This window comes from Lissotriton vulgaris, chromosome 3_1 (genome assembly GCF_964263255.1).
Source record: "Lissotriton vulgaris chromosome 3_1, aLisVul1.2, whole genome shotgun sequence".
NCBI lineage: Eukaryota > Metazoa > Chordata > Amphibia > Caudata > Salamandridae > Lissotriton > Lissotriton vulgaris.
In genome coordinates this window covers 938,308,950-938,336,050 of record NC_141689.1, presented here as the reverse complement: position 1 = coordinate 938,336,050, position 27,101 = coordinate 938,308,950, and the positions used below count along the sequence as shown (strand labels likewise).

Genomic DNA, 27,101 nt, shown 5'->3' with positions numbered 1-27,101 from the left:
ATTATCGACTTACCAAAATATCGTAGAAAAATTATCGACGACAAAAATATCGACTTTCTATACTTATTACACAAACTACAAAAATATCGAGTAAAAAATATCGAGTACTAACTATATCGAATACATAAATATCGCTTAAATAAATATCGACTACAAATATATCGTTGGACATGAAATTAGCCCTAACACTACAAAAATATCGACTACAAAAATATAGACTACCAAAATATCGAAAAAAAATAAATATCGAGTTCATGTTTGTACACTTTTATTTGTAAAATACCATCTTTATCATCAATAAAAGTCATTTCTCAATAAAAAATACATTTCACAAATAATACCTGTTACTTACATAAAATTACTATTAATCCACATTTGCTATACATTCTATTACATGCTTTTTATCTTATTCTACATATTCTTTGCATTTAACTAACATTTTCATTACTTATTTTCACATATAAATATATTTCATTTAAACACGAACCTGCTTTAATGCGGGAATAACCACATACCACCATTCTCACATCAACAAACACTCCAATTAACTAAAAAAAATTCAAACTAGCCTATACTATGCTTCCTTACATCCTACAACCAATCAAATCAAAGCACACATAACACATATACTATAAAAGGGATACATGCATTCTACCATTTGTTGCTGCTACCTCTCTGGAAAGTAGATGCCAACACTCTGAAGATTTTGTTGCAGAATAAACATCTTTAAAGATCCAGCTCACTAGCTAATTAATCAAGTAAGTAACACAGCATTGTTGTAGAAAACAAATTTAGAAGTGCACTATTTTCCTTAAATCTCCTAAGTCTTACACTTATTTTATTTCCATCTCTTCCTACTTTTCTGATAGAAACTACTCCAACACAATTCCTATTACATGGTCATATTTCTTCACGTGCAAAACGAGATAGTAAGTATATAATAATTCTCTGTTATACACCAACTGCTGTTTTTAAACCTTAATTTACAAGAGTATTTAATTTTTAAAAACATTATCTTTACAGATATACTGAAATTGTGCTATTTCTACAGCCAAAACGATAAAACTACACTAATTACACATGTAAGTATAGATGTGTTTGTTATAAAACTGCCAATTTCATTAATACACATTTCGAAACAACATATCTTGCTTTTTATATCTTCCCTATAGATCATTTAAAAGATCCAACATCAACTATACCAAAACACAAGAGTACCCTTCTGAAAAAAGTAAGTATAATTGTAATTTGGCAAAAAGTGGGCACAAAAAACGCTAACTATATTCCTAACACCATGTTATATATTTTGAATTGCCTCTATAGATATTCAGAAAACATCATACATCTATTCTACATATCATATGAAAACATCCTACACAAAATATACCAATATACAAGAATAGCCTTGTAAAAAATGTAAGTATATTTGTCATTTCTCAAAAACTGCCGAAATTAACACAGACTATGTTCTTAACAAAATGTTATCTATTTTATATTTCCTCTACAGATATTCTGAATACATCATACAGCTATTCTACCTACAACAAAGAAAACAACATATTTAGAAGTTAGTATACGTTTAAATCTGTTACATTTCCAAACGGTTCAGTATTAAAATTATAATATTTTGCTTTTATTTCTTCTATCTACTCTACAGATCAGACCTATACTAACTTGATGTACTCCAGCAATTACTACTATTCTACTATTTAAACAAGTAAGTATATGTAATGTTTACATCAAATGCACTAGTAAGCAAAAATGACAACAGCTTTTGAGTAGAAAATACGTTTGTTATGTGTAAACATTAACGTTGCTTTTCTATATTTTCATACCAACAGCAAATAAAGACATACATACAAGAACATCATTTAAAAGACATTTCTGCTTCTGTGACTACTACTTTGATTAACTGTAAGTATAAATGCATCAATAATGATGTTAGCACCACAAAAGTAAAAAAATGTGTTCTGATTTTGTTTCTTTCTACTCTTTCCTAGAACAAATAAATCAAAATGACTGAAGGTGCAGAATTTGTCATGTCTCAGAAAAATAAATTGCTATTATGCTACATGGGTTATGTGTATAATCAGGAGAGACAAAGTGGTAGGAAGGTTTTTTGGAAGTGTACCAAATATTACTCCAACAAATGTTATGGGAGGGCCACTACTGAGGAAACTAATGTGCTATTTACTAGAGAACATAATCATCCCCCAAATGTCACAGAAATTGAAATTAGAGATGCTTTAGAAAGTATTAAAAGTGCTAGCACACAAAGTGACAAACCAACCACTCAAATCCTTAAGGAAGAGCTGGTAAAAATCCCAGCCCATGCTTCAGGTCAACTACCCTCTATTGACTCCCTGAAACGCACAATTGCACGCACTAAACGACTCACTAGCACAACCCAACCCAACCCAACTTGTTTTGAGGAAATTATTATTTCACCCGAAATGGCCATCACACACAATAAAGATAAATTTATTCTTTTTGATAATGAAAGCAGTACTAACAGAATAATTATGTTTGCAACTGCAAGTAATTTACGAAAAATCCAACAGTGTCCCCAATGGATGATGGATGGAACATTTAAACCCTGCCCAAAACCTTTTTATCAACTGTATTCCATCCACGGTTTATACCATCATTCTAACATACCTTTCATTTACTGTTTGCTACCAAACAAACAGCAAACAACTTACACCGAAATTTTAAATGTTCTCAAAACGGAAATCAATAATTATTTTCCCGAAAAAATAATTATTGATTTCGAATTAGCTATGATTAATAGCATTTTGAGAACATTTCCCCACACAGCAATCCAGGGTTGCTATTATCATTTTAATCAGAGTATATGGAGGCATCTCCAAAAATCTACTTTAAGTATACTATACTCTACAGATAGCACCTTTGCCTATCAAGTTAAAAAGTTAATAGCCCTGGCCTACGTGCCTGTTACAGATGTTGCTGAACATTACAATTTATTAATTGACAGCGCATATTACAAGAGGAATGAGGATAAACTAACACCATTGCTAGACTATTTTGAAGACACTTGGGTGGGAAGGTTGCACAGATCTGGACATCGACGCCAGCCCAAATCCCTTGGTGGAATGTCTATCTTAGTACTTTAAACCAAGAGGCTAAAACCAACAACAGTGTAGAAGGGTGGCATAATGCTTTCCAAGCTACTACAAACAGAGGCAAACCCACATTCCACAACCTTCTAGAAGCTTTGAAAAAAGAACAAAGCTATCAGGAACTAAGAATGGAACAATCAGTGTCACAAATAGGTCCAAAACTCACTAAACAAACCAAACAAATGTTCCGACTACTTCAAAGTCAAGTCACACTATACCCTACAACTAGAGGATTAGAATACCTGGCAATAATAGCAAAAAGTCTACTATAAAAATGTAAACTAAATATACGAATGTCTTCTTACAATAATAGTAAAAATTACATGTAATAAACATATACAATGAATTATAAATAAAACATATTTGTTAGACAAACTTATGAAATTTATGTAAAAAAATTCGTAACAAATATGCAATGTTTATAATTGTTTAACACATACACATAACATTAAAAATCGACATTTCCCACCCAATGAAAATTGTAAAATAAATACTTACAATTTTTGGAGATGAGAGACGCAATCAAGGAAAAAGCAATCCATACAATCCAATCCAATATCTTACTATTCCAATATTGGAAACCCTCAAAAACCCGAAAATAAAATGTAAAACGTAAAAAAACGCTCCAGGAAATCCCGAAAAAAGTAGTGTGGACACTTTAGGATTTAAAGTTATATACACACAATTTAAAAAAAACGGTCACGCATATCAATGTATCAATCCGAATCGAAACCCTCAAAAAAACCCGAAAAAGGTTTAAAAAGTGTTAAAACCGCTCCTGGCAAACACGAAAAATAGGAGATAACTGTCAAAATATAAGCATAATAACTTAAACATTTGTTTCTCCGTTAAAAAACACGCTTCCTTCCATGTAGTTTTCATGCGAGGAACCGAAACCTGTAAAAGAACATACATAACGAAACCCACCCACAAATACCCCCTTCACATGTGTAAATATACTAACAATTAACATTAACCATGTAAGAAGACATTTCCGAACACTTAAAATAAGACTTGAAGGAAAAAAAGCACGACACATCTATAACGGAGACTTTTTACCCAAACGCTACTTAAACTATTAATACATACACCATAAAACACTACAAAGTTCGATTATACCCTCAAACATGACCACTTACTTATAATTTGTAGTTAAAAATAACCTTACCTCTCTCCACGCGAAGCAACTCCCAACCGCGAGCTTCTCCAGTCCTGAATGGAGCGCAATAACCTTACGCGGTAAAAAAGTAGTCCCCTTAACCCATTTGTGTAAAAGGATAATAGAATAAACAATGTAATATGTAAAATATATAATACATACACATGTATAATGTAACAAATTAATACACTATACTCATGACAATTTTCCTTTATTATGATAAATAAATATATTTAATATACATTAATATATAATATTTATTATATATTAATAATATTAAATAATGATGTAAAACTTTGAATAAAAGATGTAAATATTTTGTTATTGTGTATATTTATATGAAAAATGTTGTGTTTAATTTTAATTAAACATTATAAATGTTTATGTTAATAATTAATAATGATAAATAATATAACTTATTTATTGTTATTAATATAACAATTTGAACCATTTACTATATAAAGAATGGCCTGAAAATAAGTATCTATTTTATCAGTGAATGTATATATTTTTGAAAATAATAAATGAATGTTTATGTTTATAAATTTATAATAATAATAATTAATAAAATAATTATTATTTTTATAAATTATTACAAAACGTTTTATAATAATTTCTAACTATAACAAAAGTATATAATTGCTTTACTAATATTTGGTCAATACCAGATATTATAATTCAACATATTGTTTCCCTATACAATTATAAACTTTACAACCAAATCGATTTTTATGTTTAATGTAAAAACAACATTTTGTGAAATATACACCAAGAAAATATTTTTTTTGTATTTCAATTTATCCTAACAAATGTAATAATATTCATGTTACTTGTTAAAAATAAAAATGTATTATATATATTTTATTATATTAATATTTAATATTAACATTATTAAATATTAATGTAAGAAATGTATAACAAATCATTGTTTTATGTATTTCTATATAAATACTTTAAACTGTAAGTGACTGATGGGAATATGTAAAATTTACAGAAAGAATGTTGTAAACAAATTTATTTTTTACATTGACAACATGTATATAAATGTAAAGATGTTATTCTGTGAATACTAAAAGTCAAATAAATGTGAAGGTATATTTGTTTGTGATTGTATTGTAGTACACAATAAAAAATAAAAAAATTGTTTAATAAAGTTATTTGAAAACATCCATGTTGCATTAATTTTTAATATTAAAATACAGTAATGAACAAATGTATACAAATGTGCTGCACACTGACCAATTTTATATGTATTATTACTACTCCAGTCAATCTAATATCATAGAAGCTGCAGGACACTAGCAAAAAATTATTTACTATTCCTACTACACTCAAGCTAATACCATAAAATGTGGTGGAGACTGACCAATGTTTATTTTTTAATCCAACTCCAGTGTAGGTAATATTACTGATGGTGCTGGACACCAACCAATTAATAATTAGAATTCCATCTCCACTCTAGCTACTGTCTAGAAACATGCTAATACATATATTCTTTTGATCAAAATAAAACGTACTAATGTAAAGTTATAATATTGTCTATTTTCGTGTAATAGATTTAATGTATCAATGTTTTATGTTACACTATACATCAGCACTCTAAAATACCCAAAACTGTCCCAAAACACTAAAAATACCCCTTCACCCTAAAGGCCAAAACTGACCCAGAACCCTACAAATACCCCTTTATCAGCAAACTTAAAACTGACCCAGAACCCTACAAATACCCCTTTACCCACAAACTGAAAACTGACCCTGAACCCTACAAATACCCCTTTACCCACAATCTGAAAACTGACCCTGAACCCTACAAATACCCCTTTACCCACAAACTGAAAACTGACCCTGAACCCTACAAATACCCCTTTACCCACAAACTGAAAACTGACCCTGAACCCTACAAATACCCCTTTACCCACAAACTGAAAACTAACCCTGAACCCTACAAATACCCCTTTACCCACAAACTGAAAACTGACCCTGAACCCTACAAATACCCCTTTACCCACAAACTGAAAACTAACCCGAACCCTACAAATACCCCTTTACCCACAAACTGAAAACTGACCCTGAACCCTACAAATACCCCTTTACCCACAAACTGAAAACTGACCCTGAACCCTACAAATACCCCTTTACCCACAAACTGAAAACTGACCCTGAACCCTACAAATACTCCTTTACCCACAAACTGAAAACTGACCCTGAACCCTACAAATACCCCTTTACCCACAAACTGAAAACTGACCCTGAACCCTACAAATACCCCTTTACCCACAAACTGAAAACTGACCCTGAACCCTACAAATACCCCTTTACCCACAAACTGAAAACTGACCCTGAACCCTACAAATACCCCTTTACCCACAAACTGAAAACTGACCCTGAACCCTACAAATACCCCTTTACCCACAAACTGAAAACTGACCCTGAACCCTACAAATACCCCTTTACCAACAAACTGAAAACTGACCCTAAACCCTACAAATACCCCTTTACACAAGAACTGAAAACTGACCCTGAACCTCAAAAATACTCCTTTACCCACAAACTGAAAACTGACCCTGAACCCTACAAATACCCCTTTACCCACAAACTTAAAACTGACCCTCAACAAAAAAAACTATTTACCCAACACCTAAAAAGTGACCTTAAACACTATAAATACCCCTTTACCCACAAACTAAAAACTGACCAAGACCCCAGAAAATACACCTTTACCCCTGAACTTAAAACTGACACTGATTATGAAAAAACACCCCTTAATGCACAAACTGAAAACTGACCCTTAACGCTTTCAAAACCCATTTACCCACAAACTTAAAAATGTCCCAAATCCCACTAAATACACCTTTACTGACCCTGAACTCTAAAAAATTAACCTATACAAAAAACTATTAAACTGAGCCTGAACAATATAAATAATAATGAACACAACATTAAACATTAATATATAATTAACAAAAAAAAAATAATTTACAAAAACAAAAATAAAATATATTATCACATTAGCTATAATAATACATTTGATTAATTAATATTGTTTAATTCCAATTAATTAATTAACATCAACATAAATTTAAACATTACATTTAAATGTATCCAATTAATGTAATTAAGTCATTATTAAAAATTAATTACCAATTAATTATTTAAAAAAATATGCAATATATTAATTAGATCATTAACTAATTATAATTAATGTGTTAGCAATTTATAAATGTAAATAATATGCTAATTCTTAATAACAAACAATAATTATTAATAATTAATAACCAATGTATCAATTAAAATAATATACAAATCATATTATAAAAACAATAATTAATAATAATTAATTATTCAATTAATCAATTAAAATATATGCAAAATACTTAATTAAACAATTAACTAATTAATATTAATTAATTACCAATTAAAATCTAATTAAAACAATTACCAAACATATATTAAATCATTAAATATTATTAAATTACTTCCCACCCTATTCCCCTATAAACCCACAACCCGCTCCTAAACATTAAGTACTATTTATTTATATATTATATATATATTTTTTTTTTACTCATTTTTTTCTAACATTTTCTCGATATTTTTTACTTTCAATATATTTCGATATTTTGTCTGGTCGATATTTTTGAGTCGATATTTTTGTATTCGATATTTTTTGTTCATTTTTACAGTCGATATTTTGTCCATCGATATTCCTATTGTCGATATTTAGTTCATGTCGATATTTTTCCGTCGATATTTTGTCCATTCGATATTATGTAGTCGATATTATGTCCAGTTACCACTTTGAGCTTATATAGCGCACAGCTACCCGCAGTGGGTGTCCCGGCGCTTGCTTAGGGAACCCGTCCTGGTATTCCCCTGTGAGATAACCCCGGCAGGGTATCCACAAGGTGAAAGCCAGGCATCCCGCTGCGAGGGGCCGTTGTGGAGATTAAGCAAGCTATTGCCCAGAGTCGCAGAGTGTGAACCCGTGAGTCAAGAAGGCACCGGAGCGAGAATTATCGAGTCAGTGGAATTTTTAGCCCAAGACCCGCCGAGGCGGGGAATTGAACCCTGGTCCAGGGCCGATCTCAGCTTCTGGGTCTGCCGCCTCTAACCCCTGAGCCACACTTCTCCACATGCTGTTACCATTGCTAGGAAGCATACACTTCAGACTGGACGCATCACACCATACTGTAAAGGGGTGCTTTTGCCCCTGGTAGACGCATCCCTGTCCCGAAAAGTTAGGATACGTGGAGTTCTAAATGGCAACACGACAGCAGGGTGACGCCTCAGGAGTGGAGCGTCAAGTAACTTCAGTAACTCCACTGCAAATCCTGTCCTGGAATGTCAGGGGATTGGGGGACGAGATTAAGCGGGGACTGGTTATGCAGGGTATCAACAGGGTGAGTCTGACGCTGGTTCTTCTCCAAGAGACACACCTAACGGGCACTGCTACACAAGCATTGGATAGGCGGGGTTACCAGATGATAGCTCACTCAGAGTTTACCTCCGGATCACGTGGGACGGGCATACTGTTGCGAAGATCGTCCCAGTTCATAACTCAGACCACTAAAATAGATGGGCAGGGACGCTTCGCGGCAGTGCATGGACAGTGGGAGGGTAGGCTGCTGAATGTAGTTTCAGTGTATGTCCCGCCGGCGCTGCATGCGGTGGCTTTGCCCGACCTAGGGAAATTCCTACTGGAGCTCCCGGAGGGCGATTTGATCGTGGGAGGAGATTTTAATGCAGTGATAAATAATGCTCAAGATAGATTCCCAACTCGAGCACAGGCTCCTGGTCCTTCCCGGTTCGGTGACTTCCTGGAAGCACAGGGTTTGATTGATATTTGGCGGCACATGCACCCAGAGAAGCGGCAATATACCTATTATTCCGCCACCCATAATAGTTTGTCCAGAATTGATTATTTTTTCACACTGGGCACTGGCCTCCTTATGATCGACGAGGTGCAGATTAAACCAAGAGGTATTTCAGATCACTGCCAATAACGTTGACCCTATCCAGTCAGGAAAAGACTCATAGAAGAGTATACCCAATTTATCCAGGGTATCTCAAGGTCCCGTCGGTTAGTAAAGAGTTGAAAAAGGCGACCCGAAACTACTTCACAGAAAACCTTAATTCGGTTGACTCCCCGTCCATCCTGTGGGAAGCCTATAAAACAGTCCTGAGGGGGCAGGCCGTCTCGTCCATATCAGGCCACAAACACACGCAAAAGAGAGAATTAGTAGAGCTCGAGCTGGAACTTAGCAGAGCAAACGCGACACATATGGCTGCCCCGTCGGATGATACGTTGCATTCCCTTCAGCTGAGCCAAAGACTTTATGATGACCACCTGAGACGCCAAACAGTGGCGGACATCGCAGCGACCGCAAATAGAGTATATGATATCGGAGATGAAGCAAGTAAACTCTTGGCCTGGCTGGACAGGAAAAAGGGGGGAAACAGAACTATACTGCAAATAGCTGACGCAACCGGACTAATGCACATGCGCCCGGAAGAAATTGTAGAAATACTGGCAGATCATTTCCAAGGGGTATACTCCCCAGCGGTCGAAGTTACGGAGGAAATGGCGAAAGAGGCCCTCCGCAGAGTTTTAACACCGACCCTATCGACGGACGCAGTAGCAGAACTCGACTCTGACTTGACAACTGAGGAGATTCAGTTGGCCATTGGAGCTATAAGATCGGGCAAGGCTCTTGGGCCGAACGGGATACCAATCGAATGGTATAAATCACGGTCAGAATTATTGAGTGAGCCCTTGCGGGCGATGTATGAGGAGAGTCGGGAAGAGGGAATCCTACCCCTCGATCAGCGAACGGCGACTATAGTGGTAATCCCGAAGCCAGGTAAATCACCAAGTGAATGCATGTCTTATCGACCGATCTCGCTTCTTAACACCGAGGCTAAAATACTAGCGAAAGTGTTAGCGACCAGACTGATGCCCTTCCTGGAGCATTTGATCCTCCCAGATCAGTCCGTCTTTATGCCGCATAGGAGTACTGCACTAAACCTCCGTAGAGTGCAGGGAGCACTGGCTAGAGTGCCCTCGTTGACAGAACTGGCGGTTATACTATCCCTAGATGCCAAAATGTCATTCGACTTGGTGGAGTGCAAGTACTTATTCGCGGTCCTGGCGCACATGGGGTTCGGCCCTAAATTCATCTCCTGGGTGCGGCTGCTATACACCCACCCCGTGGCACGTGTGGTGGCGAACGGCCTTATGGCACGTGAAATACCACTGGTAAGGGGGACTAGGCAGGGATGCCCACTCTCAGCTCTATTGTTCGCACTGGTTCTGGAGCCACTGGCTGTTACCATTAGGAAGACCCCGCTACTGAAGGGGATCAACTGGAACAACAACCGGGAAGACAGAGTCTCCCTCTATGCAGACGACATGTTGATTTACCTGACAGACCCAGAGAGAGGTGTCCCTAGCCTATTAAGAATATGCGATACCCACAGACGAACATCCGGATACACTATATATTGGGCGAAATCGGTCATCTACGAATTAAAGGGCCCAGATCCAACTTTCCCCGACACTTGCCCCTTGACAGTGGCGACAACCTCCTTCAAATACCTAGGAATCTACGTCACCCAGGACGTTCAAGAATTCTTTGAAAGAAATCTGCAACCTCCTCTCACTCGGTTGAGAAGCGATTTAAGGAATTGGAAGGCCCTTCCGCTGACAATGCTGGGCAGAGCGGCATTATTTAAAATGATGGCGCTGCCACGTTTCCTGTATGTGCTGGAAAACACACCTACCTTGATACCTCCAAGCTATTTCCAAAAAGTGACAGCCGCATTGCGCATTTAAAACTTAACAGAAGCTCGTACGATGGCGGGATCGCCCTGCCAAATATGCAGCTGTATTACTGGGCAGCACAGCTCAAAATTATTAATCAGTGGCTGCACACCCCGCAGACTGAGCCGGCATACCTCGCAGACAGGGCGCAACTGGGCACGCATAGCCTGTTGGCACCACTGTATCACAAGGGAGCAGCGGCAAAATTAACAGGACCCACCAAACACACAGTATTGTTATGGCATAGGGCACAAACGAAACATGAAGTGGGGGGGAGTCATCACGAAGTTAACTCCGTTGTGGGACACAAAGGCCCTGGGACAGTTACGACAGACTAAAGGGTTCACCCAGTGGGACAATATAGGGATCTCCACAGTGGGGGACATGTGGTCGAGAGAGAGTTTTCATATCTTCAGCAACACTATGACCTTGGTCCCACTGAAACATACAGATATGTTCAGATCAGACACGCCCTCATGGCAGCAATCCCTGCAGACACTACAGTCCCAGATTTCTCGCAGCTTGAAGATCGCCTGCTCACTGATTTTATGCAGGAGGGGGCAACCTCCCTGACTTATCGTAAACTGCTAAATAACCTGCCGGACCCATTAGAAAGGTTGAGAGAAAAATGGGTTGCGGAGATAGGAGACATGGATGAAACGGAATGGAATGCAGCCTTAGCGTCCCCGCGCGAGGCGGGTATATCAGCTAGGTTCCGTCTGGTGCAACTAAAAATTCTGCATAGGATATATTATACAAGGACTACACTACACAGATTACATAGGGCGCCGCACCCACAGTGTCTCAGGGGCTGTGGGGCAGAGGGCAGTTTCATACATACCATCTGGGAATGCCCATCCATTGCGAGCTACTGGCAGCAGGTCATGCGTACCATCTCGCAAACACTAGAAACCTCTCTGACACCTGACCCTCGTGTGTGCCTGCTGAATGTGTGGGGAGCTAATGATCTAGCGCTTTATGGTAGCTTGTGGGCCACAGTGGGTATCGTGACAGCAAAACGAGATATAGCGCAGAAGTGGGGGGCAGTAGAAGTTCCGAATTTGTCACAATGGTGCAGGAACATGGACACACTTATGGTAACAGAACGGGAGGTTTATAGGCTGAGGGCGAACCCGCGTAAATGGAATGCGGTATGGCAACCATGGAACACCTATAGGGGGGACCCATGTGAACCCCTAGAGGAAGAAGACACTGATAGCTCAGAGGACGAGATGGATGATAGTTAATTGCTCAGAGCCACTGGCCACTAAAGGGGCGATAGAATGAGCAAGTCCGAGATACACAGCAGATTCATGGTGTGGGTGTGGCAGGGGGTGGGGGGGGGGTTGGATCAACTGCCCAAGACTGTGTACATATAGCAATGGGAAGCAAATTACAAAAGGTAAGAGACGCTGTTTTTGAACTAAGGAGTCACTAGTGTAAGTTAAGTTTACAAAAAACAGAAAAGCAAGATGACATTCAATTTTGAAGCCATTGTGGATTGTCTATTGTTTGTATATATTATGGATGACGCTGCCGGACCGCTGGTTGTCGGCTGAATAGCTGTGTATCTTTCTTTTCATCAGAGGGAATGAATGGTTCGACCGGCCCCAGGGTTGTAGGCACACTACTGTATTTTACTGACACTGTCAATAAAGTCTTGCATCAAAAAAAAAAAAATACACTACCAGTTAAGGCGCCCTCATTACACAGGGCCCAACATAAAAACGCACATTACATAGATTTACCCCCTGAAGCCTCTAATTATGTCATTATTTTGACCGGAGTCCCAGCCCTGCCCGATGGCAGGATAGAACCCCGCGCTAACCTTAAAAATAAATTCATACATTGGTTGCGAAGTAACAGACCTCTCCCATCACATATAAATGGTGACATAGTGTCTGTTAGACGATCCACTTGGGTGGGTCCCCCTCCAAAAGACATCGAGGGAGATGTAGTGATAATTAACTTTAGGGACCATAGAGTTGTTACTCACATCAGTGATTGGTTTCCGGGAAGAGGCGAAGGCGGCATTTCATCCTGCAATTTGAGCTATTTTTATCCCAAAGCCCTGCTGACCCCCCTTAATTTCCCATCAACTTTAAATAGACCCTACTCCTCTCAAACCCCCTTGTTTTATAATAATCAAAACCCAAAATCGACATCCGGTTTTATTAATTGTCCCTCTCTGTTTCCATTCCATGAGCCCAAAAAGCCCTTTCTCCCTCAATCTAGCAGATACCAACAAATAAATCCCAATGTGTAGTGGAATATTCCTCTACATAATTTATTTGAACCACTCTCAAGCCTAGAGGACTTAGATTGACAGCCGATGGCTACTCAGGGTCCCCGGTTTATAGTCAATTCCCCTGGGAATATGGAAAAACAAATTGGGCGTGCGAGTAAACCCCCACCTTAAGGATTAAGCAATATCATTGCTCCCGTTGAGGGCAAGGAAATTACTGAAACAGTAAGGCCTCTTTCAACACCTCCCGGGGATACAACCACACAATCAATGGAGGCCAGCTTATATCCGGACCACTTTTACATTAAATCCCCACCTGCCATCTCTAGAGAAGAGAAAATAAGAGCTACCACAATATATAAGGCATCAATTCTTACTTCAGTGCCCCATTCTGTTCTGACTTGGAATGTGGCAGGACTGGCAAATAAAATTGTTTCACAGTCTTGGCTGGACTTAGTGGATAAATATACCATACTGTGCCTACAGGAAACATGGGCCTTAGATCCCATACACTTACTGGGGTATCGGACCTTCCATTCTCCAGCCATACCATCTCTCCATGGTAGAAATAGTGGGGGTTTAGGCATATATCTTAGCAATGTGAGTGGGCTTCTTGTTTTAAAACACCTCTTTACTGAAAATTATCAAATCCTGATTCTAAAGTGGGGCATTTCCGTTAACATGATCCTAATCAATTTTTATAACAACCTATCTTCAGATTCCTTGGATAGAGTTACTAATAAATTGTTCCTTGATGTTTCCTCTATCAAGGAAAAAATGGGCTGGGAGTTTTTTCTGGCCTGGGTAGATGATTTTAATTGCAATATTTGTCGGGACGGGCCGAAGGGCTTGTGCGTCCTCGGAAACCCCCCTGACGACGACAACCCAACCCATCTCGCCCACTCGAGGCAAGGTGACACCTTGAATAACCTGTTGTTTTATTTTAATCTTACTTTTATAAGTTATGCTCACCAACAATAGAGTTTCAGCCAACCTATCATGGTAGAGGGTGTAATTCTACAATTGACTTTACCCTACTTTCCAGAACGTATGGTTACTTAATAACTTCTTGGGAGACGTTAGATGTCATTCATAGAGATCATTACCCAATCTCCTTCACCATAAAAAAGGATGACGTAGAGCGGCCGCGGAGGAAAAATAGCACTTTATATCAACAACCAATCGCTCTTGCACGTAAAAATGGTTACACCCTTAAATGGGATAAAGTTGATCCTGTGGATCTATTAACAAATTTAGTCTGTAAAATGAGGAGGGAAATTTACATCTGTCTCTCTCTTAGCGATGATCCACTCATAATCTTGGATTCTTTTTCCAAAATACAACTAACCTTAAAACAACTATTGACTAGATATCATCGCCTAGATTCACACCATCAAATTGGTTGGTTTGATCACAATTGTACCAAAGCATTAAAAAATCTAAAAAAGGTCCTCCATACTACTCCTTGATCTAGCCTGAAATTCGTGAAGCTAGACGCTCTTACCATGTAGCATTGAAAATCAGGGAGAAATCACTGAAATACGAAGCTTGGCAGGCCTTGATCAGTGCATCTAAAAACAGAGATTCAACCTCATTCTGGAAGGCGGTTAATGCCCCAATTTTTCGTGATAAAAACAATATATCGGTGATAGATATTGCTATAAATGGTGAAACATGGGTAACTCACTTTGAAACTCTCTATGATAGCGTAACCTCCTGTGAACATGTAACTCCTGATCTTACCATTACGTCTGGAAATAAGGGACATGCTTGTAGGGGAGTTTTCCCTCTAGGAATTTCCTTTACCTGTGATGAGCTTAAAATGGCTATAAGGGTGAGTCCTTCCGGTAAAGCCCCTGGGCCGAATGGCATTCTAATTGATGTTTTTAAACACGAAATTGATCTCTGGGCCCGCTTTAACTAATGCTATGAACAGCGCAAACATGGTTGGACTAATACCAACATGGACTGAGGCCATAGTGGTCCCTATCTTCAAAAAGGGTGATAGACAAGATCCAACTTGCTACCGGCCTATTTCCCTTCTAGACGCCCTAATGAAAGTGGCCGGTCGCATCGTCTTAAAGCGAATCCAATCGTGGGCTGATGAAGGACACATCATATCTAATTTCCAGTATGGTTTCCGTACTGGCATGGGAACAGTTGAGCAGAGCTTAAATTTGTATTTATTAATTTCCAAGTATACCCAGGCCAGAAAAGGGAACCTTTTTATCACTTTTATTGACCTAAGCTCTGCTTTTGACTGTGTGGACCACAACCAACTTTGGTCCACACTATCTGACCTGGGAATTGATGTAACCATTTTAAACTTCATCAAGGAACTGTATAGGGATGCTGGGGCCAGGGTGCGTTTTGGGAAACAAGGGGAGTGTTCGTCCAAATTTTCCATTAAAAGGGGAGTGAGACAGGGGGTGCGTCTTAGCACCCCTGTTATTCACTTTATACATCAACTCTATTGGTGATCATCTAAAGAGTTTACCCTATGACTTCGCTTCATCCCAGGGCCTCCCTGTCCCCATACTTCTGTACGCAGACGATGCGGCCATTATGTCACAAACCAGGGTGGGTCTCCAGAGGGCAGTCACAAAATTTAACACATATATGAAAGATAAGGGGCTGAATGTCAACATCACTAAAACATACACCATGGCTTGCGGGCATGGCACCAAGAAAGCAGCCTGTCCCATATATCTTGAAGGCAGGAAGTTGGAGACCATCGACCATTTTCCTTACCTCGGAATATCCTTTGACAGGAAATGCACTTGGCACATAGCAGTCAAAGCGAGAAAACTAGCTTTTCAGAGGGCGATCGGTGCTCTCCACAACTTTGCGGTGAAACTCGGGGGCAGACCCGTCAACGAACTAATTACAATATATCAGGCTAAGGGTATATCCACGGCCACCTATGGCTCGGGTATCTGGGGTATTGAGAACACAACATCTATTCAACTAATTGAAAACCAATACCTCAGATATCTGCTGGGGGTACCCAAATCCTCAGCAACTTACCTCACCCATATTGAATTAGGTTTACCTTTTATTTCTGACACCATAAAAATTGCACCCATTATTTTATGGCACAAGGTATGGGTCACCCCGGAGACAGCTTTTAATCGTAACTTAATTTCTGACTGTCTTACCTTGGATGGAGTCAAACATATAAAATGGTTATCCCACGTCCAAGCGTTGATGACCGAGCTGGGCCATCCCGAGTTTTTCCTTTGACCACTTAGTATGGAAATGATTACTAGAAAATCACTGAAACAACTTGCCACGAATCACCTAACCAACAAAAGATGGTCCATAGAAAAACTCAAAAACACGGTACTTGCCTTTCAGGAAATTACTATTAACCCAGGGCCTCAATTGTATCTTTTAAGTGATCTTACCTGTTATTCAAGAATGTTATTATCTCGGTTCAGGTTTGGAACTTTCTTTCGTATCATCACTTTACCATCTTGTAATATCTGGTCGAAGGACTTACCTACCTGCCCCTGTGATGACTTATCCCCTCAATCTAATCTACATTGCATATTATTTTGTAAATTTTATATAGCTCCACAGAGGATTATTTTAAAACCAATCCTGAAAGCATGGGGTCACCGCTCTTGCAGAACAGCCTATGTTAGATTACAACAGCTGGAAAATGTTTGTGCGGCCCAGGCTATGTCCAGTTTTTTAAAAGTATTGATTAGTTTCAGAAATTCAATGTAAAGGCTTTCTTTTTTATCTCTGTATATTATTATAATTCTTAATGTACTTGTTTTTAACTCACCGGATTTGCCCGCTTTTTTTTAACATAACATGATTTTTACTCATTGTATTTTTGTGATATGCTGTGTTTGTCGCTCTTTTTTAACTTGTATGCTTTTATGAATTCATTATTGAATGTTGAATAAAGCTTTCTGAATTGAATATATGATGTGTGTTCCACCTAGCGGTACCCCAGATGAGATTGGTGGCTGTGCATATGGCCCCTCTGAATACAGAGTAGGCAATATTTCATATTGGTCTACACTGTTCCCAAAGTATAAAACTTAGTTCACCTGTACAGCAGAAGCCTTTTGCTGCTGCTAAAATCTTTGACATAATATTGCATATCCAGAAAGCATGATCAGCAACCCTTTACTCCGCATCAAATATTTGTTTCTAGCTCTGGCAAATGTATAAGGGTCAGCTCAACACATAGTTGTGTTGTCTGTCCTTATCAGTACCTCAGGACCAATACTCCCACTATGAAAATGTTGCTTCTGAACTTGTTAAGTTCAAGATACCAGCAAACACGATGTTCTTGTCCCATTTAAGCCTGTTTGTATAGCATATCCATTGTCTCTTCACATTACACAACACAGAAAGTTTGTGACAGCTTGCCAAATGTTGACCATGCCTTGATTATTTATTTTTACCTTTTTCAATGTGAGCATGGTGGGAAAGTAAAAAAATATGAAAAATAATGAAATCACATATTCTTTCTTTTTAGAGTGGAGGAGATGTTTCAGCAGCTGAAGGAAGTGAATGAGAAGGTGTTTTACATTAAAGATGCCTTGATTTCCTTGGACAGCCAGCTAGGACACCTGCAAGACCTCTCAGCCTTAACAGTGGACACCTTGAAAGTGATCTCTGCTGTGGACACATTACAAGTGGAGGAAGCCATGCTGGTGGATAACAGTCGCCACGCCTGCAAAAAGCTCCCACACAGTTGGAGCAACGTTATGTACTCCAAAACTTTGGATAGTTTGGATGGGATCAATGACAAGCAGTACAATTATTACAGCATGCCACCTTCACTTCTTAGAACCATGGCAAGGAGCCAGTGGCCCTCTGAATGCCATAGCCCCATTCAAGAAATAAGCAAGGGTGCCGTTGGGGGCCAGGAAGAGCATGAAATAGAAAGTGACACAGCAACATCCGGGGTATCTTCAGAAAACAAATCTTCTCACTATGGAAACTTTTTGCTTGTCCCTCCATGTCAAGATGAGGCACTTGATGATGATGTTTTCCACCTGCCTAATACCCTCATTGAAAACAAGGCAGACTTGTCAGCAGGAAAGAGACAAACAAATGCTTGCAATGTTCCACTAGAACTAAGTTTACGGAGTCTATCTGTGAATCATGACTGGGAACACCAAGATTGCAACTGGGATCAATCTATTAACTTGCCAACACTACTCAACAATGGGACGATGATAAAGCACTCTTCAAAAGAACAAGCCTTCCTCAAAAATCTACAAGTCTCCAACAAAAACTTACAGATTTCCCTTCCACTAGATATTCCTAGTGAAGATGCAGGTGGTGGCTATGTGAACTGGGCATTCTCAGAAGGGGATGAAACCGGAGTGTTCACACAGAAGAAAATGCAGGAGGGAATGGTGCATGATAGTGACAATGCTACTGAGATGACCTGCAGCAATAGCATCCCCCGGAGAGTCAAAATAAAAGAGTCGAAATCCTTTGCTTTCAGCTTTGAGAAATCGGCGCATAGCTGCAACAGTTCAGAGTGTGGTTCCTTGCGACGGCAGAGCACTTCTTTTTGGATCAATCCTCTTCGCAAAGATTGGTCTTTCTGCAAGGCTGCTAGTTTCAAGTCCCGCAAGTTGGAGAATATGGGGAAAGTCAAAACCAGCTCAACCAAAGGCAAGTACTTTATTATACTTTTACTATGTGGGTTTCTTCTGTCCCTGCTTTGGTGGATCTATATCTTCCACTGCTTTTACAGCAGTAATGTGTTGTGGCACCAGTCATTAGACCAAGTATAACAAGATGTTATCACTGAATTGCCATTTACATATGTACTCCTGAAACTTTGACTAACAACTAATTTAGCATGATTAAGTGACACCACTTAATTTAATTATTTGAGCAATCTTGCCCACACAGTTTAGATTGTTTTCAAAGACACATTTCAAAATGGCAGTTTTCATAAAGGCATGTTTCTACTGTACTACAGCTACTATTTTCTTTGAATTAAATATAATCTCAGAAAAACATAACACACAAACATTGTTGGGGTATTGGGAAAAATTACTGAAGCTTAAAAGAGATATGCAATTAATCTAAGGCACAGTGTACACATGCCACAAGCTTTTAAAAATATTAGCATACGTAGTGGATGGAAAATATAAACTCCTTTAAGGCACCACCTTATATTTTAGTGTGCTTTGAAAAACAATTGAATATCTCCCTGTTGGAAAGTGGATTATTAGTAGTAATAAGTAGTGACTTGCCACTCTTAATAAGTCCCCATCACCATAAAAGGTTCACTTAGGTACTCAATAAATGATTCCCTGGCTGGCAACAAACAGGCACGCTTAACTTAGGAAACAGGTGGGCGAAGCATTGGAAAACCCCAATTCATTAAAAAGTAAGACACAACACAGACTAAAAATCCAACTCCAATTTATAAGAATAGCTTACATTTTTATAAACAAAGAAACACCAAAATGACAAAAATCCAATGTAGGAAACAAGAGATATGAATTTCTAAAGAATAAACACTTTCCAGTGCTTAAAAACATATAGGCCCACTTTAGGACATTTGGTCGCTCTTAACTGGGACAAAGTCAAACTTTGAGGCCAACCGCGATGGACTCCTACTTGGATACACTCAGCTGGAGGCCCCAGTTAAAATTTTACCTTTGGACTTAGAAATGAGTCTGAAGGATTTTTCCCTCATTGTTAAGTGGTCCCCTCCAGCAGGCCAATTTTGATGCAATGTCATCAAATTGCTTCTCCACGAGGCCTCGGTCAAATCCTGGAACTCTGGAGCTCTGGAGCTTTTAGTGGGACAAACCCGAATTCCAGGCCGGGTTGCAGCTGATGGTTGCCAACTTGACTCTCGTCTTCAAGTAGGTCACCTTATGGAGTTTTCTGACAGAAAGTTCCCAAAACTTACCCAAACTTCTATTACTTCTTCCTGAAGTTCCTCTTGAGAGTTCAAAGTGTCCAAAACACAAATCCAAGGGCCTGGAATCTGTTATAGGGTTCTTGGGATGTCTGAAATACAATTCCCACAATGTATCTGACCAAATCCTTAAATGTCCACTGTTCTCATTCCAGGAAGGAGACTCTTGATGGAGATGATGCAGGTGGGCTCTGTTTAGCTGTAGCTTGAAGTGAGTCTACTCCTTAATTGTTCTTGAAGCAAGGCCAAGTCCCTAGGGCTATAGTACCAGATTGAGCGGCAGGTGCAGCCCTTCAGAGTGAGTACTTTGGGTGCATAATCAGATTCCAGCCGGGCAGTCCTTCTTCTCCTTGTAGTTTCGGGCAGCAGACCTGAGTTGCATTGCAGCTCTTCTATATTTATTCGCAGTTTCTGTGTGTCAAGCAGGGGCGTACCCCTGACCAGTGGGATGCCCACTTCCTCCAAAGTGTGACATATTCTTGTCTCAGAATGCAGTACTCTCACAAAATTCAAAATGCAGAATGCGTCACCTTGAAGGTAAGATCAGGCTCTGCCAACCCAATGGTGTGGCTACGTTTCACTAACACAAATCTTCCAACCCCATGACTAATCTTGTTACTGAGGCTTCTGTGTGGCTGGGGGTGCAATATGTGGGGGTCAGTCTGTGCTGGTCCCAGACTGGCATTTTTCTTTTGAAGACCAGTTTGGCTCCCCAACACTATTCCTTTCTTTTGGCTTCTGCAGCTATAGTTATCCACCAACAGGAAATCCATTGTCTACTCTGACAGGACACTTCACAACTCATCAAGCAGCTCTGTCTCAGCCTGTGAAAGGCTGACCAATCAGGACAGGGCAGCTGAAAGCTGGATTTTAGCTCACATAATAGAAAGTTTAATAACTTATTTTCCATATTAGTTATTGTAAATATAATAGTGGCAAGTTGTTGTATTTATCTGAACAATAATTCGATACATTGAAGTATATTTTAGGTGGCTCTTGTCAATATTTATGCTTAATAAAAATGTTGGCCTATACAGCCATTCACTACAATAGTGAAAAACGAATTTGACAGTTGTTCCCTCACAGGGCTTATAAAACATATTTTATAATGTCCCTGCTTATAGTTACAAGGCTCCAAACCTCTGGAGGACCTAGGCGAGACCTTCGTGCTGACTTATATGTAAACATAAGGTAGTTTAAGACATTGGAAGTACCTTTAAATCCAAAGTTGAATGTGCATTTCAATTTAAGGTAAAGGCAGCCTGAAAGGTAGTTTTGCTCTTAAAGTGACAGCAGGCACTACAGTAGTGCACACTTAAGTGCATTAGGTTTACTGGGCCTCTAACTCTACATGCCTTATATAATAGGGACATGCAGCTAGGCTGTCAGTACCAATTAAAATTACACCTAATTTGCATATCCTTGTAATCCAAGCCCTGTGCATGAAAAGCAGAGCCCAGGGTGAAGTCAGAGTAAGTTTCCACCAGTACCAAGCAACAAAATGGGGCTGATCAGGGCAAAAAGGTTGACGTTCTCACATTCCCATAACATCTTCTGCATACATCTATAATCACAGGTCTATTACCCACCTGCTGGCAGCAGAATTGAAGACCAGTTTGTTAAAAGGTATGAGTTTGCAAAGTGAAATTACACAACAGAGCCCTCCTCAGTGCACGTTGGACGCTTATTGTTATAGCTTTACCAAGATTTCCCAACAGATAGGGTTTTTTTTTTACAAATGGGAACCTGGACACTTCCCACTGCTGTGACATTGCATCACATTTCTGTAATGAAGAATGTGGGCAGCTAGCATTATTTCAGGTGGTGAGTAAGCAAAGACATTTAATCAGCACCTTAAAATGAGTGCAAACATCTATTTGTCTGTGGTCGTGGACTCTGGTAAGGTAGCTGGTTGGGTACTCAGAGAAGAGTACTCAAATAAGTAAGTTCTTTGAGCTTTAATAGATCTTATCTGGTCCAGTTTAATTGCCCATTGTCTATGGTATACACATGTTTGGGGAATTTAGTCTTTTGGTGAACTAAAAGCCTAGGGGGCCTTTGCATAGGCCTACGGTAATATTTATTTATAAATAAATATTACCTTAGGCCTAAAAGGATGGCATTTTAATGAGTGACTCCTGAAGGGCTGATGTATTGGGTTTCAAGTTGCTCATATCAGCATTGATGAATGCTTAAATATAAGTGCGGGATTCCATTTCTGAATGTACAAAGCCATGTGGGATGTTTTAGCAAAAATCAGTTGACTAATTAAATATTAACTGCTGTTGCCATTTGAGGGCAGGCTAGGATATGGGTTGGGTCATGTCAGACACAAGATGTACCTAAGGAAAATAAGAGGGCCCCTTACTCATCAAATATAGAGAGGCAGAACCAAGAGAAATGCACTCAGAGCAGTAAACAACAGCTGCCAACTCTATTACATTAGCTGGATATACTTCTCATACATTTATTTCATTTATAGCATATATTTGTTTCATATATTTTGTGCCTACATATACAAACCCAGATTAGAAAACAAATGTGTCAAAAAACGATGTATTTAGTATTTTTTCTTTTGAAATTTCTATTTTAGCACATTTTCTTACTGTACTTTATAGATACAATTTGGACATACATATAACCTAATATAAACACATGCCGATGGACCGCCTTGATAACAACGCACACAACAGCAAAGAGCTCTTCAACATCGTGAAGGAACTCTCCAACCCTAGCTCCAACACCATCGACATCCCACCATTGCAAGACCTGTGCAACTCCCTTGCCACCTTTTTCCATTGAAAGATTGCAGACATTCACGACAGCTTCAACAACCAGACCGCCCAACAGCCACTGACACCTCAGACCACATGGACACCACCCACATCAACCCCCTGTTCACCTGGACCAACATAGACGATGACGACACCATCAAAATCATGAACACCATCCATTCCGGCTCTCCGTCACACTCATGCCCACACCCCATCTTCAACAAAGCTAGCGCCAGCATAGCACCCCATCTCCGCAAGACCATCAACATCTCCTTCGAAACCGCGACCTTCCCGGAGAGCAGGAAGCCCGCCGAGATCAACGTCTCACTCCAGGAAACCATGGCGGACCTGAGGGACCTCAAGAACATCCGGCCCATCTCCCTGCTCCTGTTCCCAGCGAAGGTCATTGAGAAAACCGTCAACAGACAACTGACCCGCTACCTCGAGGAGAACAACATCCTGGACCCATCCCAGTCCGGGTTCCGCAGTAACCACATTACTGAAACTGTCCTTATCCCCACCACCGATGACATCAGGGCCCTGCTGGACACGGCGAAACCTCGGCCCTCATCCTCCAGGACCTATCAGCCACCTCCAACACTGTCTGCCACCGCACCCTACACACTTGCCTCCACACACAGGGATCCGAGGTAAGGCTCTGGAATGGACCATCTCCTTTCTCTCCGGCAGAACCCAGAGCATCCGCCTCCCCCCTTTCCACTCCGAAGCCTCCGAGATCATCTGCAGAGTACCCCAAGGATCATCCCTCAGGCAGGCATTGTTCAACATCTACTTGGCACCGCTCGCCCATGTTGCCCCATTGTACGACCTCAACATCAACTCTTACGCCGATGACACCCAGCTGATCCTCTCCCTCACCAAGGACCCCCTCACCGCCAAAACCAACCTCAACAAAGGAATGAAAGCCGTCGCCGAGTTGATGAAGAACTGCCGTCTGAAACTGAACTCGGACAAAACTGAGGTCCTCATCCTCGGCTCCACCACCTCAGCCTGGGATGACTCCTGGTGGCCGACCACACTGGGAAGAGCACCAACACCCACCGACCATGCACGCAACCTGGGGTTTATCCTCGACTCAAGACTCTCCATGACCAAGCAAGACAATGCCGTCTCATCCTCCTGCTTCAACACCCTCCACATGCTCCGCAAGATCTAGAGGTGGATCCCCACAGAGACAAGAAAAAACATCACCCAGGCCCTCGTCAGCAGCAGGCTGGACTACGGAAACACCCTCTTCGCTGGAGCCTCAGCCAAACTCCTAAAAACGACTACAACGCATACATAACACCTCTGCACGCCTGATCCTTGCCATCCCTTGCCACAGCCACATCACACCCCACCTGAGAGACCTGCACTGGTCTCCCGTCAACAAGAGGATCACCTTCAAGCTCCTCACCCATGCACATAAGGCATTCCACAACACAGGACCGGCATACCTCAGCAGACGACTCACCTTCTACACCCAGAACCGCCAGCTCCGCTCCGCCAACCTTGCCCTCGCCACCGTCCGCCGCATCCGAAGAGCAACCACCGGTGGCAGATTGTTCTCCCACCACGCTGCCAAGTCCTGAAACACCCTCCCCATCCTCCTACAGCAGACCCAGGACCTTCTAACCTTCAGGAGGCTACTTAAGACCTGGCTATTCGAGCAGTAGCAGCACCTCCCCCCCCGCTCCTTGAGACCCTCGCGGGTGAGTAGTGTGCTCTACAAATGCTCTGATTGATTGATTGATGGACACATAACCATGTATTTTCTCAAGGTTATTGCTAATATACCCTCCAACCATACTAAAATGTCAACATACCTGCAAACATGTCAATTATAACTCATTAATACATAGATTAATCAACATAAGTGATTAAAACCATCAAGTACAGAACTAGAGAATAGACCAAAACATATAATAACTTGAAACTAATACTGCAAAATAATATGAAAACACAATATTATACGAATCATTATTGTGCATATGTATGTACACTAGCATGTCATATACATACTCAACATATTCTATTGTATTACTTTCAAATTATACAGACTTTCAGTTGAACATAGGGGTAATGCACTCTCATAGTAATATTTTTCTGTTGATCGCACTTATATTTCCTCAAGGTTCACATTTAATTAGCGCTGATGTGAGTTTCAGTGCAAATCCCAAATGCAGTGTACCACCTTCTTCAGGGCACACTGAAAATGAAATGTCAGAAAGGAGGGCAGGCAAAGGAAACCACAGGAAGAAGACCTGTATAGGGAATAAACTTAAATGAAATGCTCAACGAACAGCGACAAACAATAACCTTTATTAAATAGGACTAGTGTATCTGGAACAAAAGTAAAATTGAAAAAATTAGGAAGACACTCCATGCTGCCAGTGAACGTGCATCCATTACTTCCAAAACCTTCCAACCATACTTAGATCCTGTATGTATATATGTGTGAAAGCAATCAACCACAGAAAGAATATATAGTCATAAGAATAAACTGCCACAAAACATCAGAGTGATGTCCATGGAAAAGGTGACTAAAAGAGGCCAGCATGAGGCCTTACTTTGGAAATACAGTCAGGATGCTTAAGACTCATACAATAACCTTGTTGTTGGTTTTACAAGCCATTCAGACTATTTAACCTTGATATCCATATCCAGTTTTTGTAGATTTATTTCCTTTTCTGTTTCTTACCGGTCAAGAAATTCAAAGCATTAGATAGCATATATAGTAGGAAAGTCTACAGTTTGGCAGCGTTAGGGCTAAGGAGTCTCTGAAATTAGCAGATCAAGAGTCTCCTTTCTATAGAAGCAACAGAAAGTATTACTGTCCCGCACCAGATATCAAAAGGGCATAACTCAGGTTCTATTTTACACAAGCAGGTAAGGAAATATTGTTTCTATACCAGAAGGTATGGTATGTAGTTGTGTCTGCATTACAGTACTCTTTCTTTATAAAGAAAAGGCATTGGCTGAACTTTAATGTATTGTGTGTTGCTCAGTTTGGAGTTTCTTGCCCACTACACATCCCTGAATCCTCCCTTGACTACTCTGCCACATCATTATGAGAGCTAGGTTTTATATTGTAAACTCTTTGAGCAATGCACTAGGAAGGGGAATCACATTGTTAGATTTCTGACAAGCGCAAGTGAAATTAGGTTTAGATTGATAACTGTATAGCAACTGCAAGAGGAAGTACTTCCCATTGTAAAGAAGTGATGAACATCATAGGAAGTAGCTATACATTGTTTAACACTGATAGGTCTTGTGACAAAGAGCTCTAGTTCAGTTGTTATAAGAGAGGTCTCATTTTCATTGCGTACATTTGTAATTTTATGTTTAGTATTTAGTTGTGTGTACATTAAAGATTGTTTAAGGTAAAATCTCTGAAAACTGATTTATTAAGAGCCATTGGGTGCTTTGTAGAATTGTTTAATGTTCATTATCTTCTTTAGTTTTGTCAATTTATTCTTTTAGCTGTAATTTTTAAATCTAATTTGTTAAAACTCAGTTCCTGTTATAACAAAATTATACTAACACTGATTTACCCCTTGAACTTCTGGAATGTCTTTCTTCTATTACTTGTTGGACATTCAATAACCTTTTGTAGTTAATTGTGTAGTTAATTGTGGGTACAATGGAAGTGTTGGTTCTACAGAATCAATCTTAGATATGGGCCTCCATTCGGTAGTCATTGGCTTTTGGCCCACTCCCTGCAACTACTACCATGGCCAAAATTTTTGTGTTACTCTCAGTGGGGCTCTTGTATATGCAGTTTTTACTCATTTTTGAAGATCTTCCTTGCTTCCAAGTTGAAGGGAGAAGATTGTTGATCCAGGCAGCTGTCTCATCCTGTTTGTAATGTAGGAATGCATCTTGCTTGGCTTAGCCAAATATCTTATCTGTCTCTTTCAGATACTGCTGCCACATCTGTTACTTATTTTCTCCTAGTGTATGGTGCAAAAAACGTTTACTGGCACATGCCCCAATAATTTCAACTCTCGGGTTCAGCCCTAGGAACCCTCTTGCAATATTTGT

The 27,101-nt window shown here is 39.8% G+C and overlaps 1 protein-coding gene across 1 annotated transcript in view; it reads left to right on the top strand.

Moving 5' to 3' along the window:
• TRPM6 (transient receptor potential cation channel subfamily M member 6) overlaps positions 1 to 27,101 on the top strand; it is a 720,746-nt gene that overhangs the window by 484,709 nt on the left and 208,936 nt on the right. Inside the window, exon 26 of the mRNA XM_086961279.1 lies at positions 17,863 to 19,016. Within this exon, the coding sequence (XP_086817405.1) occupies positions 17,863 to 19,016 (1,154 nt within the window). The remainder of the gene's footprint in view (positions 1 to 17,862; positions 19,017 to 27,101) is intronic.